We start from the raw sequence: 17,989 nt of genomic DNA on the forward strand, positions 1-17,989 counted from the left end.
CGAAGTACCAGGGCTGTCAAAGTTAATACGATAATAACGTGTTAACACAAATTAGTTTTAACGCCAATAATTTCTTTAACGCATTAACACAACTTGTGATTTTTAGGTTGTGGCAGGCTCAGTTTTAAAGCTAGAGTGAAGATACTGGTATCATATGAAACTAGAAAACATCCATTGGTTTCATGTCATACTAGCTTGTCGTGAAGGAGGCTAAATAACGCTCCAAACTTGCGCTAAATTTTGGTGAAGAAAAACTGGCATGGCAATTTTCCCTTGACCTCTGACCCCAAGATATGTGAATGAAAATAGGTTCTGTTGTTGCATGTTATTATTTGAGCATATTTTTATGCTAAATCGAGTAACTGTGAGGATTTCTGGAATATATTTGTCGTTGTTTTGTGTTTTTTATTGATTTACAATAATAAATATATACTAAAGCAATCATATTTGCCCACTTCCATGTTGATAAGAGTATTAAATACGTGACAAATCTCCCTTTAAGGTACATTTTGAACAGATAAAAAATATGTGATTAATTTGCGATTAATCACAATTAACTATGGACAATAATATGATTAATCGCGATTAAATATTTTAATTGATTGACAGCCCTACTAAGTACCAAAATAAAGATATTAAACATATTTATGTAAAGCCAGCTAAGCCCAGTCGTACCTTCTCCCACTCCAGCTCCTGTTTCTCCAACACCAGTTTACTGATCTGATCCTCAAAGCGTGTCTCTGCATCCTGAACAACGGAAAGGCATGATTTACATAACAGTTTATTCTCAACCATCCTAGGTCCAATCACATATTGTGAGTAAGGAATAATTAATTCATAATCAGACATCCTGGAGACACTTGTTAAATTAAATAACAAGTGAGTACATTTAGATGGGGCGATGATGGCTGGTACAATGTGATCTTAGCAGGCATGGTACAGACTGAAAATCAGTTAACTGTCTGGAGTTGAGCCAAAACTGCAAACTGCAGTTAAGTTTCCCTGGTTCATTTCTCCGTATCTTTTGTAGAAGCACACAGAGAAAGAGGAACATTAGAGGGGAGGTGATATTTGTGGAAAGCCATCCCTATCCTCCCTCTTTCCTGGGAGAAGGCAGGTAAAAGTCAATTGCTCTCTATATCCACGGGACTTTTTTATGTGCATGTGGGAGCCGGTTAACTCACTGAGTTTATTTTATAAGTTCCAATTAAACTATGCTACCAGCGTGGCACTGCACTTTTAAAAAAAAGGAGTGCACAGGAGATAAAGCTGTTATTTTTCCACTGAGGAATCATTATTGTGTGTGTGTTTAAAAACACACTAGAAAGCTTTATTAAGCCTGGTAATCCATGTAAATCAAAATAGGCAACTGCAAATCAACTTAGTGCTGAGGGTACTAAGATATTTTCATATATACTTTACTAAACAATAGCTCATAATATGTGGTTTAACTTATTATGTGAAAATTCATGACTGTTAACATCATATATTTGCCATGGCTTTTCATCTCTTTACTGTTTTATTGCTGCTCTGAGTGGATGCTTTTTACTGGGCATTAAAAAAAAGAAAAAAACAAGTATGAAAAAGTGAGTGTTTATTTAATAGTCTAGTTGGAAGAAGTTATACATAGCTTATCCTAAAGTTTTCCAGTGTACGTGTTATTGTGATAAATCACAATGTGTCTTCATTTACAACTCACTTTGAATAATTAGTATCTATTTGAATATTGTAAAAAGCTTCTCAGCTCACACTAAATGTCCTATGCACTCACCTTTGACAACGTTTGTTTCCTACATGTAATGCTTTCCCATTTAGGGTTAAGTCTACCAGTATACCACATCCCCACCAACTCAAGCAGTGGGCTGTACTGTATTAAAAAAAAAGAAAAGAAAACACATTGGAATTTGACCTGCTCAGGAATGTCCGGCACCATCGTGACATCCTCTCGCTTTTTAACCTCTCCAACCCGTCAACGCCACAACTACAAAGTGCTACTTTGATAACGGCAGCGCCTGAGGAGGATCACACTGATATACCATCTTACGCTTGTGTCCCAGTTAACATGACAATAACAATAAAAACTAAATGGCTACAAACGACCAACATCCCATTTTTGCTCGCCTAACCTTTAAGCACACTCGCAATGTGTTGTCAGGTTGAAAGTACTTGCTGGAGGGTAGAAAGCATTATTATTTATTTTTTGTTACTTTTACAAACAAATTTACTCTCTACTTATTGGTCAGGGGTTAAATGGCTTATGTGACCCCCATCTCGACGCAATGTGCATCAAACCTAGGTGGCTCTTATCCAGATGGCCAAAAGAGGCAGCTGGCTTTCTCTAGGACACTACAATACCGACTCCCCTACTACTTCTATAAAATCATACTGGATGTGACGCAGAGGTACAGAGGAAGTAAGAAATACTTAAAACAAAACACATTTAAGGGATGAAATGTTATACTAACCATGTTTTGCATTGTTTTCATTGTTATATAAAATGTTAGGGTTTGCAAGATGATTAACAGGATCGGAAAGCAGAGAAAACGTATAACATATAATAATAAAACATATTCCTGCTACAAAAATATGAAGTAAAAAGTATTGATGCATTCCTCTAAACTTAGCTTTTTTCTTGTGAATTATGACTAAATTTGACCACCTTAGGATTGTAAAAAAAATTAAATAAAACAAGGGAAAAATGTGTTTTTGGCCAGTGGAAATACGCAACCAGGGATGATGGGCCACTCATATACAAGCCCAGTCGCACTGCAGTTCGTGAAATAGTCACAAAATTGTAGGAAAATTGTATAATCAATTGTTTACAAAAATGTATTGATTTGTCAAAGTTGATTTATTTGTCACGTAACTTCCATACCTAAGTTACGGCACTTCCTAACCCTAACTAAGTAGTTTGTTGCCTAAGCCTAGCCAGGTCGATCTATTCCTAAACCTGACTAAGACGTTTTATTTTGAAAAGACTGGAGCGGAAATTGCCACGTGCGTCACATGTTGCTGGACATTCGTAGAAAAATATGAGCCTCACGAAAAAAAGGGAAATTCTTGTCTATGACCAAGAATCAAATAGGTTAAATTTCGTGACTATTTCACGAACCGCCGTGAGACTGTGTTGCATATACACTGCATAGTTTCAAGGGATTACAAGCTACAAGGGTTGGGAATCACTGCTTTAGGTTCTGATATCAAAAGACCATGCATAAAAAAGCCAGACACCTGCTGGTTATCACATTAGGTACAAACATCAGAAACTTGACTGCTTTTTTTCTATACTGCACCATTATAAAAAGCCACACACTGACGTGAAATGGTACAACTGCTACTATACCCTCCGGATGTGAAGCTCCTCCACGGTCTCAAGTAGATGGGTTTTGAATTCCAACAACTTCAGTAAGATAGTGCCTCCACTTTCTGTTTGACAGCGAGCATTGGACAGACACAGCTCCTGCACCAACACAGCTCCCCCTGCCTGCATAAGAAAAATGAATGCTTCTAATTTAGCTATTTTAATACTAAGTTAGTATTTAGTTTGGCAATTTTAAGATACAAAATTAGGCCATATGTTGAAGCTGTAGGACAAAGATAGTGCACATTCAATTTTATTTCCTCCTGCATACAATAAGAAAGAGTAAAAAGAGTTTTTCAAAATAGAGCAAACAACTAGTTAAACAACTTTAATGAGCAATTCATCAGTTTGGCAGTATAACTACTGCAGGTGTCCTGCAGCTTTCTTTGATATAAATGTCAGGTAATTCCATGTTTTGTTTCTGAGAACAAAACATAGACCAATACAATACCCAGAAATTATTTATATTAGAGCTGTCAATCAATTAAAATTAAATTGCAAAATAATCGCATATTTTTTATTTGTTCAAAATTTACCTTAAAGGGAGATATGTCACGTATTTAATACTCTTATCAACATGGGAGTGGGCAAATATGATTGCTTTAGTATATATTTATTATTATAAATCAATTAAAAACACAAAAAAATGAAAAATATTGTCCAGAAACCCTCACAGGTACTGCATTTAGCATAACAAATATGCTCCAATCATAACTTGCCAACTTAAGCCCAACAGGCAACAACAGCTGTCAGTGTGTCAGTACGCTGACTTAACTATGACTTGCCCCAAACTGTATGTGATTATCATAAAGTGGGCATGTCTGTAAAGGGGAGACTCGTGGGTACCCATAGAACCCATTTTCATTCACATATCTGGAGGTCAGAGGTCAAGGAACCCCATGAAAATTGCCATGCCAGTTTTTCTTCGCCAAAATTCAGCGCAAGATTGGAGCGTTATTTAGCCTCCTTCACGACAAGCTAGTATGACATGAAACCAATGGATGTTTTCTAGTTTCATATATTACCAGTATCTTCACTCTAGGTTTAAAACTGAGCCCACTACAACCTAAAAAACCCAAGCTGCGTTAATGCGTTAAAGAAATGAGTGGCGTTAAAACAAATCTGCGTTATTATCACATTAACTTTGACAGCCCTAATTTATATCAAAAGTTTTTTGTTTAAATTTAATCTTAAAATAAATAAACACATCAGCTGATGAATGTTCTTTGCTTTGTCCTCTACTTTCAGAAGTAGTAACTTACAGTGGTGTGGGTGGGGAGAGTCCCGGAGTCGGCACTGAGATCCATCGAGTTGTTTCAGGGCAGGCCAAGGTCCCGCTGGGCCTCTGCTGCCTGTTAATCAAGAAAAAAAAACATTTTGTCGGAAAAGGTTAATAGAATTGTCTGTTTAATAAGCAGTAATACTCTGCCTTTCCACTCACATGCTTATAATCACTTCCTCATCTGCAATTTTTACTGCTAAATGATTTTATTAGAAATAATAGGCTAGCACATTAAAGCCTCGTAATGTTTCTCAATCACTACAATCTAACCTAATGGCTTTGAAATGACCATTAGGGTTTTTTCTTTCTTTGTTTTACACCACTTCCATTGCAGTGAGAAGATAACACCTTGATAAGCCATCTAGGTTCAAATGAACCAGCCCATTGACACTAATAGGGGTCAGAGCAATAACACTGAATGGACAAATTGCACTGTCAATGCTTTTTAAATTATCTAGGTTATTTAATTTGACCCGTGGATGGTCCTCTGCAACTGTCCCCTCAACATAACCAAGAAACTGAGTGACATACACACTGCATACACGCAAACACACACTTGCGGGGAAATATGACTATTTAAGTGGGAGGTCTCCACTAGCCACTGATCTCTTAATAGAACAGACCTTTTTTTCTCCCATTTAACCTGCGCTGGTATCAATCATGTTGGAGAATTAAATGATCCCTGCTAGAATTGGCTACTATCATAAAATGACAGTGTGACCCCAGGCTGAGGGAGGGAGGGGATGAGCAAACGTGTGTTAGTGTGTCAAAGTGATAGTGTGCGTGTGTCTTATGTGCACGCTGTGAATGTGTATGTGACTGGGAGTGAGGGAGTAGACCACAATGTCTTTATTTGCTTCTGCTGTGATTCAGTTGAGCAGGTATTAACCACCATCTCTAAGCCATGAAAAGACAAATTAAAAGAACTGCCATCCATTAAATGGGAACATTTCTATCAAGCAGCACGATGTCTGTACTACCTTTGGTTGAGTTATGTTAGTTACTGTTCTGTAATGCACACTGAGGAAAAGAAAGTTAAACCACAGATTGTAACAAGTATTCACATTACAGCTAACAGCAATACAATAGCTGAACTACTTCAATTACTTAATTGTTAGGCCTTGTTTTTTTTGTTACATTTTATCATGTCACAGTAAGGAAAGCACTGGTGTAAAACATAAAATCAAGGATGGCTGAATTTCATTTAGCTGCTTCACTTTCAGAGTACTGTTATTGTGCATAATGGCTCACTGTCACACTTGGCATCTAAATGTTATTAGTAACACCTGTGCTTTCCCCACTAAAACAAGTAAAAATGTCTGCTGTGGAAAAGGCCCATTAAACAGCACATTGGACAATTTATCAAGATTATATAATACTGCTCCATTCCCTGAACATATTGCAACTAAATGCAAAAATATGCTATTTATAAATGCTAACCTTTTTCTTTAAAACGAGGTACTGTGTTTTCAAATGTTGAGGAAAGTTTTTAAAACTTAAATGAACTGTTTGTAACTTCTTACACGTATAAATCACCCGGGTCGGTGTCCCATGCGCACGCGCATAAGGCATATGAGCGCTCGCATATGCGCGCTCACGTGCGGCTACGCTGTTCAGACAAGACTCCAACACAAACTACACAGAAGCACCAAAACCTCAAAGTTATATCTAGTGAAGCCCGTCTTGCAAAACAATGTTGGCCACGGTCGGAGGACGCGGGGGGGAGACCGTAGCTTTGGTCTCCAGGGCCGGAGTCTCTGCTGTCCTCTGCTTGCCTTCACTCACACACCGCGCTCGTTCTCGCTCCATCTCACGTGCATGCGCGCACACTCCACACTGCAGAAGACTCCGTAGCTCTGAGAATATCTAGTGAATGTACAGTGGACGTTTGTGCAGAAATAACTGCTGCAGCTCCTCCAGACCAACAAAGGTTTTCCGTGTTTTGTGAAGTGACGGGGCTCCGCAGAGAGAAACGTTATCGTCTCCGACCGGGTGCCGGTGTCTCCCTGCGGGCACAGTCGGGTAGGCTGAAGCAGGAAAGATAAGATATTCCTTTATTAGTCCCGCAGTGGGGAAATTTGCAAACACTAGGATCAGCATTGATTCATGGAGAGACCTTCGTCTGGTCAGCTAACATCACTGCCAAGCAGCTGAAATGTAGAGTGATATTGTGGTTTTAGCTGACGTGTGTCGCCTCACTGTTTTGAGCGATGCTCGTTCATGTCTATATAGAGCGAGCACAAGCGCGAGCCAGACGCTGACTTTCGTTGACTTAACGGCCACAGGTGTCGCTGTTAACAAGCAATTCTGATTCTTACAAACAGTCCCTTTAACAAAATAAAAAATAAAAAATGACTGTAAGCTGTAATATTATTTCTAATATTGTTTGAGTTATGTATTGTTTATTGTAATTCAGAAAGGTACTGTACAGCTTTTGACTCCTTTATCAGTAGCTTTCATCGCTTTTAGCTTTAGCTAATGCTAACCCTCTTTTTAGTCCGAATTCATTATTTTCCAAATACATTTGGTAAAGTGATGAGCTTTACACTTTGGCTCAAATCAACTAAATTATGGCTGAAATAAAGAAAGTTAATCACAATGCAGTTTCCTATTGGAATCAGCCAAAACGTTAGCAGAACCTTTAGCTAGCCTACAGCAAAGCTAACTTGTTGCTAGCTAAGCTAACACATGTTAGCATCAGCCTCCAACTATTGCTAACATAAACCAGAAAATAACGTAGTTTGTCAATTCATTAAGATAATACTGTTTTAAATCAAATTAATTACAATATTTTGTTGTTTTAAGTGAATTTGTCTGGTAAAATGTGGTTTGTTGATGGTGCTACGTTACCTTTAAGCTAGTAGATAGCCCAGCAAGCAAAGACTCAAGGCCTATAGAAGGAGGATGGGTCACCGGTCTTGGGGTGAGGGGTATTACGCATGTGCAGTGTAACTGAAGCTGCGGCCAGATTCTACTGCGCATGTCCAATACCCCCGTAGATGTGACGCGTTGATGATGCCTGACACAACCTCCTTTCCATAGGCCTTGGGGGGCCTCTCTGGGCCAACAATATGATGGCAGAACAAACTCATTGCCAGAGTTTAGTTAACTGTTGGCAGAGAGGACAATGACAAGTGTTCAAAAACGAAAAATAATAATAATAATATGTTATTGTCCATTGGTTTGGAGAAACTTAGATTTTCCCTTAAGGGTTCCCTCAATTCTTTTGAAAAGACTTGTAAACCTCTTCTAAACCATATTGAATCTCTCACCTCTTTGCCTGGCTGTGACGATTGAGCCTCCTTATTTGTTTTGTTGGGATTGGCGTTGTTATGTTTTTTTTATTTTTTTTTATCTCTATTGTTTTGTATTATTATTATTATTATTATTATTATTATTATTATTATTTTCTTTTTTTGTATATGTAAATGTTGTATGTGTTTTATTATTTCATGTGTCTAGTGTGTTTCTAATTTTGGGGTCATTACTGCCTTAAGTCTTATCTCAAATTTTAATGTAATATTGGTTACTTTCTTTATTGTCTGGGTTGAGAGGGAAAAATGGATGAAAATTAGAAGACTACTTATTTGCTCTGTAATTATATGCCTTGCAATGTTCTTACAATTAAATTTTTTTTAAAAACCCGAAAAATAAGTGGTCAAAATACGGTAGTCAAAAAACACAGAAAAGTTACAAATATCTTACTGTGCAGCCCCGGGCACAGAGCCTCAAAGAATGGGCACTAGTCTACCACACTGTTGTTTTATTTGCCACTATGTTGGGTCAGAACTCTGTCCATTTCTCATTCATTAATACAGTATCCTTAGGATTTGTTTCAGTGTGTACATATGAAGACAAGTCAAGTCAACACACAGAAGGTAGTATGTTCAAAAAGACCAGGCAGCACAGGGTTAAACTCCTTAGACCAGGGGTCAGCAACCTGCAGCTCTGGAGCCTCATGTGGCTCTTCAGCTCCTCTCCAGTGGCTCCCTGTGGATTTTTAAAAAATGAGTGGAAATGAATAACTGTTACTTTGTTTACATTTTCATTTTTATTTATCATTGTTGTAGGTCTATGGTACGACAGTACAATGGACTATTAGGGCCACGAGGAAAAAATAAATAAATCTGAGATTACAAGAATAAAGTCATAATATTATAAAGTAGTAATTAAATAAAGTTATGACTTTTTTTCTCGTAATATTACGACTTTTTTTCATAAAGTTATGACTTTATTCTCGTAATGTTACGACTTTTTTCTTGTAATATTATGACTTTATTCTGGAAATCTCAGATGTTTTTTCCCTCAATGTGGCCCTAATACTCTGTAGTACATTTGCACTTTGGCCCTCACTGCATTAGACTTATTACTATATACTTAGACTATAAACTGTGTTACCTTCATCACAATGCTCAAATGTTTTGCGGCTCCAGACAGATTTCTTTTGTCTAAAATGTCTCTTTTGACAGTAAAGGTTGCTGACCCCTGGGTTAGTATGTTGGACAGTCAGTCTGAGTTAAGTTTGAATCAGCCAGTGGCGCCATCTAGTGGTTAAATATTAAAACTCACACATACCTGGTAGGCCTACTGAAGGAGTGTCTTGCTGACTGGTTGCTTTCTCCTGCGTGTCTAACCTACCTTGTTATCAGCTGCTAACTGTGCTTACTCAGCTGCTTCTCCATCACTTGGTAGACATGTCTTCAATAAGAGAAAGAGCTGCGGCGTTAAACCTGGCAGAGAAGTTGTGTGTGCGTCCTCAAGGTGAGTTAATTAATCAAACCGCATCTCAACGAGGTGCTGGAGCTTCTGCAGCACATGGAGGCCTTCATCTGGTCTCTCACTATTTTCTTTTATCCTGGACAACTACGATAAAAGCACAAAAATATCCTTCCTAAAGTTGTCCCAATTCACCACTGCTGACTGTAGTTAGATAATTAGTTAGACTGGCTTCTGTTCTTCCACTAGTCTTTCCTCTTCTCTGTGCTTTGTCATCTCCATGGCCCTATTTAACCCTTTTTAGCACTGTTAACAGCAGCAGACATCAGACATTACAATGTTTTTTAAGACAAAAGTTAAGATTTTTATTTTCATAAATAACTGTATTTATTATAATATAAATAAACAATTGGTCCCTGATATTGTTGGTGTGAGAAAGAGAGTTACAGGGATGAAAGGTGTATTTATTTATTTATTTATTTATTTATTTATTTATTTTCTCAATACAGAAAAATGAGGAAGGGCGCCCACTGGTGTTGATCAAATATTAATTTATATTCTGTTACTGTAATGCCTATTTCTCACGTCAAACGTTTTCAGAAACATCTTGTAGTGTACTGTTTAGCTGTAAAATGAGAAAGTTTGTGACACGGCCGCCATGTTGAGATCAGTTGAGGAAATACCAAGCTGTTCTCCAGCCCGGCACAGGTCATCTGTAAAATATGACTCCTTTTGATGTCCTCTTTGTCTTAGCTCATGGAGTGGCCAGTAAACCAGTCCAGTCTTCCTCCATGTGGAGCGGCCTCATCTCCCACCTCAGGTCTTCTGTGACGGTGAAGCGTCGACGGGTCCACCTCAAGTCTCACAGCGACTGTTTCCTCGGCTCGGAGGCTGTTGATGTTGTGACAGAACACTGTGTCAAAGTCTTTGAGGGTGTGTGAATTTTATATATTGTAGCCTTCTATATTCTCTAAATTTACATCAAAAAATTTCTGTAGATTTACTATCGGATGTTTCCATTTGACCAAATCCATCTTCTCATCATGCTCTCTTTTTTTTATTTATGAACCAAAACACTCAACATTTCCCCTTTGTGCTTGGTTACAATTTAAGGTGCCAACGTGACGCGAGACAAAGTGGTGTGTGTGTGCCAGGCTTTGCTGGACTGTAATGTGTTTGAGGCAGTGGGTACCAACGTGTTTGGCAAAGACAAGAAGAAGCAGGATGTGTTTCAGGACAGCAAGAGTGCTCTTTACAGGTTATATATACACACAAACCTACCCATAAAGCCACCTGTTTTTCTGGCAGTCAAAATGTCCGTTCACAATAGCTCAGAAGGTGTTAACATGGTGCCTTTTTTTAAAACACAGGTTTGTAGGCGCGTGCTCTCCTTCGGTCGATGAGTTGGAAAGAGGTGTGCTTGTGAAGGGGATCCAAAGACATTTCTGCAGTGCTCCTTCAGAGAGGTACATACACTGATATACCAGTTTATTAATCACATCTACATTAAAAAAAACATCATATTATGCCGTCCAATACAACACCCCCACTAACTACAGCCTACACAATAAAGAATGAAGAGTTGAACATCCATCTCATACAGTGTCAGCAAAGACTGAACATTTTAAGACTCACAAAGACTGAATAGACTGTAAATTGTCCATGTGTACTCAGTAAACTGCATACTGTCAGGTGTGTATATCTATGTAGGATCATGAACTCTAACCTGTCCATGTTATTATTTTAAATTAGTCTTGTGACACATCCTTCACCAAGTGGTGCTGCAGTGAAATTACACTACATCTGACACTGTATAAACGATATAACAGAACCTCTACAACTAGCCAGATCTTTATCGTCTCACAGCACATGTCATCATATCACCTAACTTGTACTGGAATCCACAAAATGCTTTCTGACACGTCACCAGCATGAGCTCCCAGCTGTCTCTGTTTTGCATTCCAGGCAGGAAGAGCAGACATGTCCCACTGGGCCACATGTTCAGATGTCCACCCCTGTCAAATTTACTCAGACATCCACAAAAGCCGAACAACTGGACACTCCTTCCGCCGCCAGCCTGACAGTGGAGCCTCAGGTGGACAGTGTGAGTCCCAGCAGAGTGCAGACGGACACTGTTTTACCACAATCATGTAAGACACTGTCAGCATGTGTGTGTGTGTTTCATCCTGTCGTGCCACTTTTCCTCTGTTAAAGCATATATTAATTATCTTAATCTTACTCTTTTCACTGCAGACAATTTGACATAGTCCTAGTAGGAGAAGCACAGGTGTATTTGATAACATTAATGATGGTTGCATTCCTCTTAGGGAGACCCTGATATTGTGCAGGCTGGCTCAGTGGAATAGCTTACAGGGGCTGCGGTCGACAAGTCTTTTTTTGCTTAAGAAGGTTCCTAACTGAGTGAAATGACCCCGAGGTATCTCAGTAGCAGCCATGATAAGAGCTGGTTGAATTCTCTAAATGCTAAGGAAATGCTTCCTTTCTTATCTCCTTTAGCATAGGATACACTGGACCATCTTTTACAAAAGGAAAGGAGAGAATAACATCTCACAATTCCTTGCGGCCGCAACATTGAAAGCAACGCACCATTCTGCCGTTCATGAACGCAAACGATATGCCCATCTTGCAAATTATTTTCATACAGTCATATACTAATTGGGATTCATGTTGATAAACATGAGTGGACAGTGACAACCATTTTTAATTATTTATTTTGAACAAATACCTAAGTAAAAAACAAGAATAACGAATAAAATGAACAGCAAACATATAGCAAACTGTCAATAAATAAATAAATAAAAAATCAACACAGATAAATATTATATGTCCGAAAAGGAGTAGGAAGAAGTACAGCCTACACATACATGGTCCTACCCCTTTTCCATAACTCAAACAATTAACTCAATATTTATCAAAATATATTCCTTTTTTATTTCAAATGCTACCTTGGTTATGAAGTAATATTTTTAAATCGAAGACTAAAAACTGAGGAGATTAAAAGTTAGTTATTTTATCTTTAAAAGGGCCTTTGTTTCCCCCGGAATAGAAAACCATACAACAGCACAGTGTGGTTATTTATTTATGTATTTATTTTTGTCTTGCTCCGCTCCCCAGTGGTAGACGAGGTGTGGCAGGAACAGACTCTGCTCAGGCTGTTAACCGTGGTGGAGCTCCCCCTGCTGGAAGGGGTGCTCCAATGCAGCCAGACCTCATCCCCTCCTCCTCCATCAAACCTGCTGGCTCACAGTAACCCAGACCTGATCTACAGCAGCAACCACCTGGACAGGCAGATCCTCAAGGCCTTCAGGGACTCTCAGTACGGTTTGGCCTTGAAAAGAATTGGCTTACTTACCTATTAGCATCTAAGGTGCATTACTAAGGCAGCGTGTGACAGATGTGATTGCATATTTAAATTGTAAAAAGTATTGGATTATCAGCTCTTTAAACTGTTGGCAGCGTCATATTTACAGTACAATGATGAGAGTGATATCAATCTCAATCATAAATTTCCCAAATATATAGTGTGTATAACCATATATTTTCTTTATTGTCTTGTATTCCTCGTCATCCCTCAGGGAGGACGAGTGGCTCTGTGCAGCCATGGGTTGTCTGGATTACCTCCCCGACCAGCCAGTGGTGGAGCTGAGCAGGGAGCTGCCTCACTGTTTCCCGCAAGATCAGGAAATCTTTGAGAAAGTGCCAGCTGGTAGCATTTCACAGGATGGAGGCAAGTGCTTGGACGAGTATCAGAATAGAGTGTTACAGGGCTATTAGGGCTGTCAATCGATTAAAATATTTAATCACAAATTAATCACACATTTTTTTATCTTCAGATTCAAAATGTACCTTAAAGGGAGAATTGTCAAGTATTTAATACTCTTATCAACATGGGAGTGGACAAATGTGCTTGCTTTATGAAAATGTATGTATATATTTATTATTGGAAATCAATTAACAACACAAAATAATGACAAATATTGTCCAGAAACCCTCACAGGTACTGCATTTAGCATAAAAAATATGCTCAAATTATAACATGGCAAATTCAAGCCCAACAGGCAACAACAGCTGTCAGTGTGTCAGTGTGCTGACTTGACTAGGACTTGCCCAAAACTGCATGTGATTATCATAAAGTGGGCATGTCTGTAAAGGGGAGACTCGTGGGTACCCATAGAACCCATTTTAATTCACATATCTTGAGGTCAGATGTCAAGGGACACCTTTGAAAATGGTCATGACAGTGGTTCCTCGCAAAAATGTAGTATAAGTTTGAAGTGTTATTTAACCTCCTTTGCAACAAGCTAGTATGACATGGTTAACACCAATGGATTCTTCAGGTTTTCTAGTTTCGTACGATGCCAGTTCTTCACACTCGCTTTAAAACTGAGCTCGCTACAGCCTAAAAATTGCGAGTTGCGTTAAAGAAATTAGTGGCGTTAAAATGAGTTTGTGTTATCGCGGTTACTTTGACAGCCCTTGTTGAAAGCAACACAAATCTAAGTAATATTTCTGTATTTCTGGCTTCAGTGCAGCCTCTGAGGTCTGTGTCCAGGCCAGTCAACAGCAGTGATGAGCAGCCTCGTCTCTCCCAGAGAGGTTTGGCTCAGTGTAAGCTGCTGCTGTACGGGACCCTGGTGAAACATTACAGCCACACAGACAGACCTGCACTGCTGCCCCAGCACATGACTGACATCTACTCAGCCATCACTGGCCTGCTGGGTAAGAGCTAGGATTGTGACTCAGAAACGGTGGTTTCTCACAAGAATAGTCAATTATTTAGATGCACAGTGTCCTGGTAAAAACACACCAGGGGGTTGTAACTAAGCCTGTTTCTCTACCAAAGTTAGTGTGTCTCTTGCCTTCCCAGTGAATGCTAAATTGGCCACGGCTCTTGAAGTTGTGCAGTTGTGTCTGAAGCTGCTGCCTCCTGGCTGCAGAGAGGAGCTACGCAAGCTGCTTACATTCATGGCTCTGGCAGCTGACCCGCAAGGGATCAAACTGGACAAAGAGGTGAGAGCTGGGGACTATCCCTCATGTGGTATAATGTTTTGTTTTTTTTAAATCTTTAGGTAGAGAAGTAAGAGGCAGGTAAAAGAGAGGGCTTGTTTCCACAGCTGTACCACCTGTATTTCTTAGTGTAATTTTACTTTCAAGATGTGCTGTTGAATGTGTAGATGGAGAACAGACAGGCGGTGAAGAGGTCTTTCTCCAGGGCAATCCTCAACAGCAGGGTTCTTTCAAAGGAGAAAGAGGACTTGATGGTGGTCTTCATGCTCAGCAACATAAAGGACATTTTTAAGGTAAGAGAATGTCACAATACATCATACTTCTCCTCTTTTTGGGTCTTTAGCTCGACTCACCAAATGAGCCACGGGTTCCTTAAAGGTGAGGGTGAAAATGCACTATAGCCTTTAGCATAGGTTCTCAAACCTTTTGGGGCCAGGGACCCCTTATAGGGGAGAAAACTGTCCAAGGACGCCCTCATAATCGTAACACCAATTAAGCATATGCTTACTACCATTTCTATTCTTATTCCATTGGATCTATTTCTATTCTAAAACTTTTCAACCACATACTTTAGTTATATTTCATAGTGATAAACAGAAATGCATTTAAATTGAATCATGTTAACATGAGATAATCCTTTATTAGTCACGCAGTGGGGAATTTGCAATCTTGTTGAATGTTAATACCATTTCTATACCTTTTTAAACAGAAGGTAATTTTATTCAAATTGAATTTGGGCTCAACTTGACAGCATTTGTAGTCTACATTTCAAGTAATTGATCTTTAAAACTTTTAGAAAATTAACATTAGCAAGCTAGCATAGTCCTAATAAACCCAGACGTTTAAACTTACCGGTCTAAAGCTGACTTTCAGTAAGAGCTTCCACTTAAAAATAATGAACTTATTGCTGTGTGTCACAATCATATCAAGAGTCATTGGCCCAAAGCTAACGTGGGTGGGACTAATGGACACATTAGGCTTGTTTTATTGGTGTAAATGGTCTCCATCTGTAGATATGCACTTTTATTGATACAGCACAATTCTATATTTTATAGCAAATTATTTTGCGGACCCCGGGGGGTCCCCGGACATGATAGAAAAAGTATGGGAATACACCCAGAGTCATTAGGATTCATCCTCTGGGGATCACAAATGTCTGTACAGAGTTTCATGACAATCCATCCAGTAGTTTAATAAAAGAACAATCCAAATTTAAGCAGCAGAGCTTGTGATGTCCTAACATTTAGTGCCTCGTATGGGTCAAGCTCTAAAAACACAGGAGCCTACATTTCCCATAATGCAAGTGAATATAATTTTTCATAGACGCTTTCTGCATGTATTTTTTTAAACTCCACGCCCGCAATATGTAACGAAGCTTACTGTTATGGATTTGTAGTCCCAAGCCTAAACTGGGGTAACCTTGATGACATCATTATGACGTCATCAGGGTTTCTCAGACTTGACGAAGCTCCTCCACAGCCACAGAAGACATTATACAACTGTTTTCACGGGCTGAGTAATATTCCCCGTGCCTACCAGATAAAATAAAGACCAAAGCTCACACGTGTTACGTCTGATTAAATTTAGGCTAATAAAAACCTGACACCTTGAACTCCTCCTCAAACTGCAAACCAGAGTCTGGCCCTGACAATTTGTTATCAAAAGGTCAACCCAGGATTTGTTGACTTTAAATTATTTGTTTGAGCTTTGACATTCAGCCATGTTGTAACTCATCGTTGCGTGAACAAATTGCTCAAATTGAGTTTCAAAATATCGTTCAGAAAAAGCTCTCAGAGGTTTGTTTAAGGGCTTCAGTGAAAAGGATAAGTGGGAACTTTTTTCAAGTGCAATTTCATTGACAAACCATTTTCTGATATTAAACCATTTGCCACCAAGACTTTATTCTCTTTGCTCCAGATTCCAGGGACTCTGCACAAAGGAGTGAGTGACAAGCTGGCCGTCCTCGTACAGGGGAAGCAGCCCGATGTGACTGGTAAATGACTGTTTATGAGTGTTAACCCAACAGCAGTGCCAACACAAAACACTTTGATAACAGACAGATGAAAACATCATTCTGCTTTAAAGGTTTTTCATATGTTTTCAACATCGACCCCAATCTGATGACAGATTTTTTTTTTAAGCAAATATTGGCTGCAACAGCTAACTGTAAGAAACTGTAGAGAAAGTATCCACTTCCAAAATTCACTTATTCTTTTAGTAAATTACATGATATACTTTTTGAATCCCTTCCTTAGCCCATGTCCTGGTTTAAAAACAAACTGCTCTTATGTGACTTGCTGAACAGCCACTGTGGTCACAAGTGACAAAATAAAATAAGTACTAAATAAATAACATAGAGTGGAGTATTTAGCAGGTATATAGACAGATATTCCTCTCGGGGAGTTGGTGGAGACCAAAATGGAGCTAAAAACAAAGTGAATATTGAACGTACATGTGTCAGGTGGCCAGAAAATGAAATTGAATGCTAATTTTGCTCCGTTTCTGCTGGATGTGTAAGCAGGCATTTGCCTGGTAACACATTTCCCTTATCCTATAGCAATTGTGTCAATGTTGTGTTGCCCCTGAGTGGCCAAAACTCAATTTAATGCAATGTTCATGATTTAGGCCAACGGTTACCTTTTACTCCCTGTTAACACTATATTTTTCTTTTTCTGTCCTTCAGGCTTTACATTCTGTCAGCAGGTCTGCAGCAGGACTTACACTGACTCTACAAAGAAGACCACCAACCAGGAACTGTGGGATCTACTCAGCAGCATCCAGCAGGACACAAAGATGTCTGCCAAGGAGAGAAAGCGCCTACTCGGACAGTTTTACCAAGCCCACCCAGAGATATTTAACCAGTTCTTTGGTGAATCTGCTGTTAATGTGCTGTAGACAATGACACAGGCACATAGTCTACATCGCTCTGTCCTCTACAGTCCATCTCACCAGTCGCTAGTTTTTGCCTTTTTAAATTTCTGGTTAATTGTTGGTGTGTTAGACACAAGCTAACTGACTTAAAAGACATATTTGTGACTGACAATAAATCTTAGTGGAGATTGTAAAGATACCTCCAGCATATGATTGCACTTGTATGTGTGTATTTGCTTTATTATTGAACAAAATAAATAAACTGTTGATATAATTTGTAGCCGTGTTTCTCTTGAATATACATTTATATCAAGATATTCCTGTGATTAAGCTTGAACGTGTGTTTTCTTTTGTGGGTTAACGCAAAACGAATGGAGCAGAATAGAAGAGAGGTAGCCCATCATTTGTGAAAAATGGTGGAATGTCAAAAACTAAATCCATTATGTGCTACAACAGAAAGGTGTGTTGTGTGAAGTATCCAGGTTTTCTCAGTCTGTGGATATGATGTGTATCTTGTGTCCTGATTTGTGTCTATTAATTCAATTAATTATTAAAAAAAAAGATTCTTGGATATGTAATAACCCTTTGGACCATGTGGGAATATTCTCTAAGAGATATTTCTTTTTAGTAAGATCTGTGTAAAGCACATTAACCTGTTGAAGGCCCCAGGGCAAAAGTTTACTGCTGGGCCCAGATTTATTTATTTTTAGCTGTAAACTACATTATATGAC

General features: G+C 38.9%; 2 protein-coding genes across 5 annotated transcripts in view; one reads left to right on the forward strand and one right to left on the reverse strand.

The window, feature by feature from the left end:
* LOC119487175 (nucleoprotein TPR-like) overlaps positions 1-9,356 on the reverse strand; it is a 29,096-nt gene extending 19,740 nt beyond the window's left edge. Inside the window, exons 1-4 of one of the 3 annotated variants that reach the window (XM_037767855.1) lie at positions 9,219-9,356; positions 4,624-4,713; positions 3,344-3,484; positions 676-747 (exon numbers count right to left, since the gene is read on the reverse strand). In XM_037767855.1, coding sequence (XP_037623783.1) covers positions 676-747; positions 3,344-3,484; positions 4,624-4,668 — 258 coding nt within the window. In that variant the 5' untranslated portion in view covers positions 4,669-4,713; positions 9,219-9,356. Of the gene's footprint in view, positions 1-675; positions 748-3,343; positions 3,485-4,623; positions 4,714-7,493; positions 7,712-9,218 lie in introns of those variants that run through there. The other 2 variants (XM_037767857.1, XM_037767854.1) reach the window with 2 other exon arrangements.
* On the forward strand, positions 9,263-17,532 carry LOC119487190 (DEP domain-containing protein 7-like). Of its 2 annotated transcripts, none has more exons than XM_037767886.1 (12): positions 9,263-9,404; positions 10,113-10,292; positions 10,473-10,617; positions 10,730-10,825; positions 11,325-11,509; positions 12,495-12,696; positions 12,956-13,107; positions 13,908-14,099; positions 14,224-14,390; positions 14,555-14,680; positions 16,305-16,380; positions 17,071-17,532. In XM_037767886.1, exons 1-12 carry the CDS (start codon positions 9,338-9,340, stop codon positions 17,280-17,282), a joined length of 1,800 nt encoding a protein of 599 aa, XP_037623814.1. In that variant the 5' UTR covers positions 9,263-9,337; the 3' UTR covers positions 17,283-17,532. The 2 variants fall into 2 exon arrangements, with proteins under 2 accessions (XP_037623814.1, XP_037623815.1); XM_037767887.1 differs by having other exon boundaries at positions 14,248-14,390.
* The last annotated feature ends 457 nt before the right edge of the window (positions 17,533-17,989 follow it).

Source organism: Sebastes umbrosus, chromosome 4 (genome assembly GCF_015220745.1).
Source record: "Sebastes umbrosus isolate fSebUmb1 chromosome 4, fSebUmb1.pri, whole genome shotgun sequence".
In the NCBI taxonomy this organism is placed as follows: domain Eukaryota; kingdom Metazoa; phylum Chordata; class Actinopteri; order Perciformes; family Sebastidae; genus Sebastes; species Sebastes umbrosus.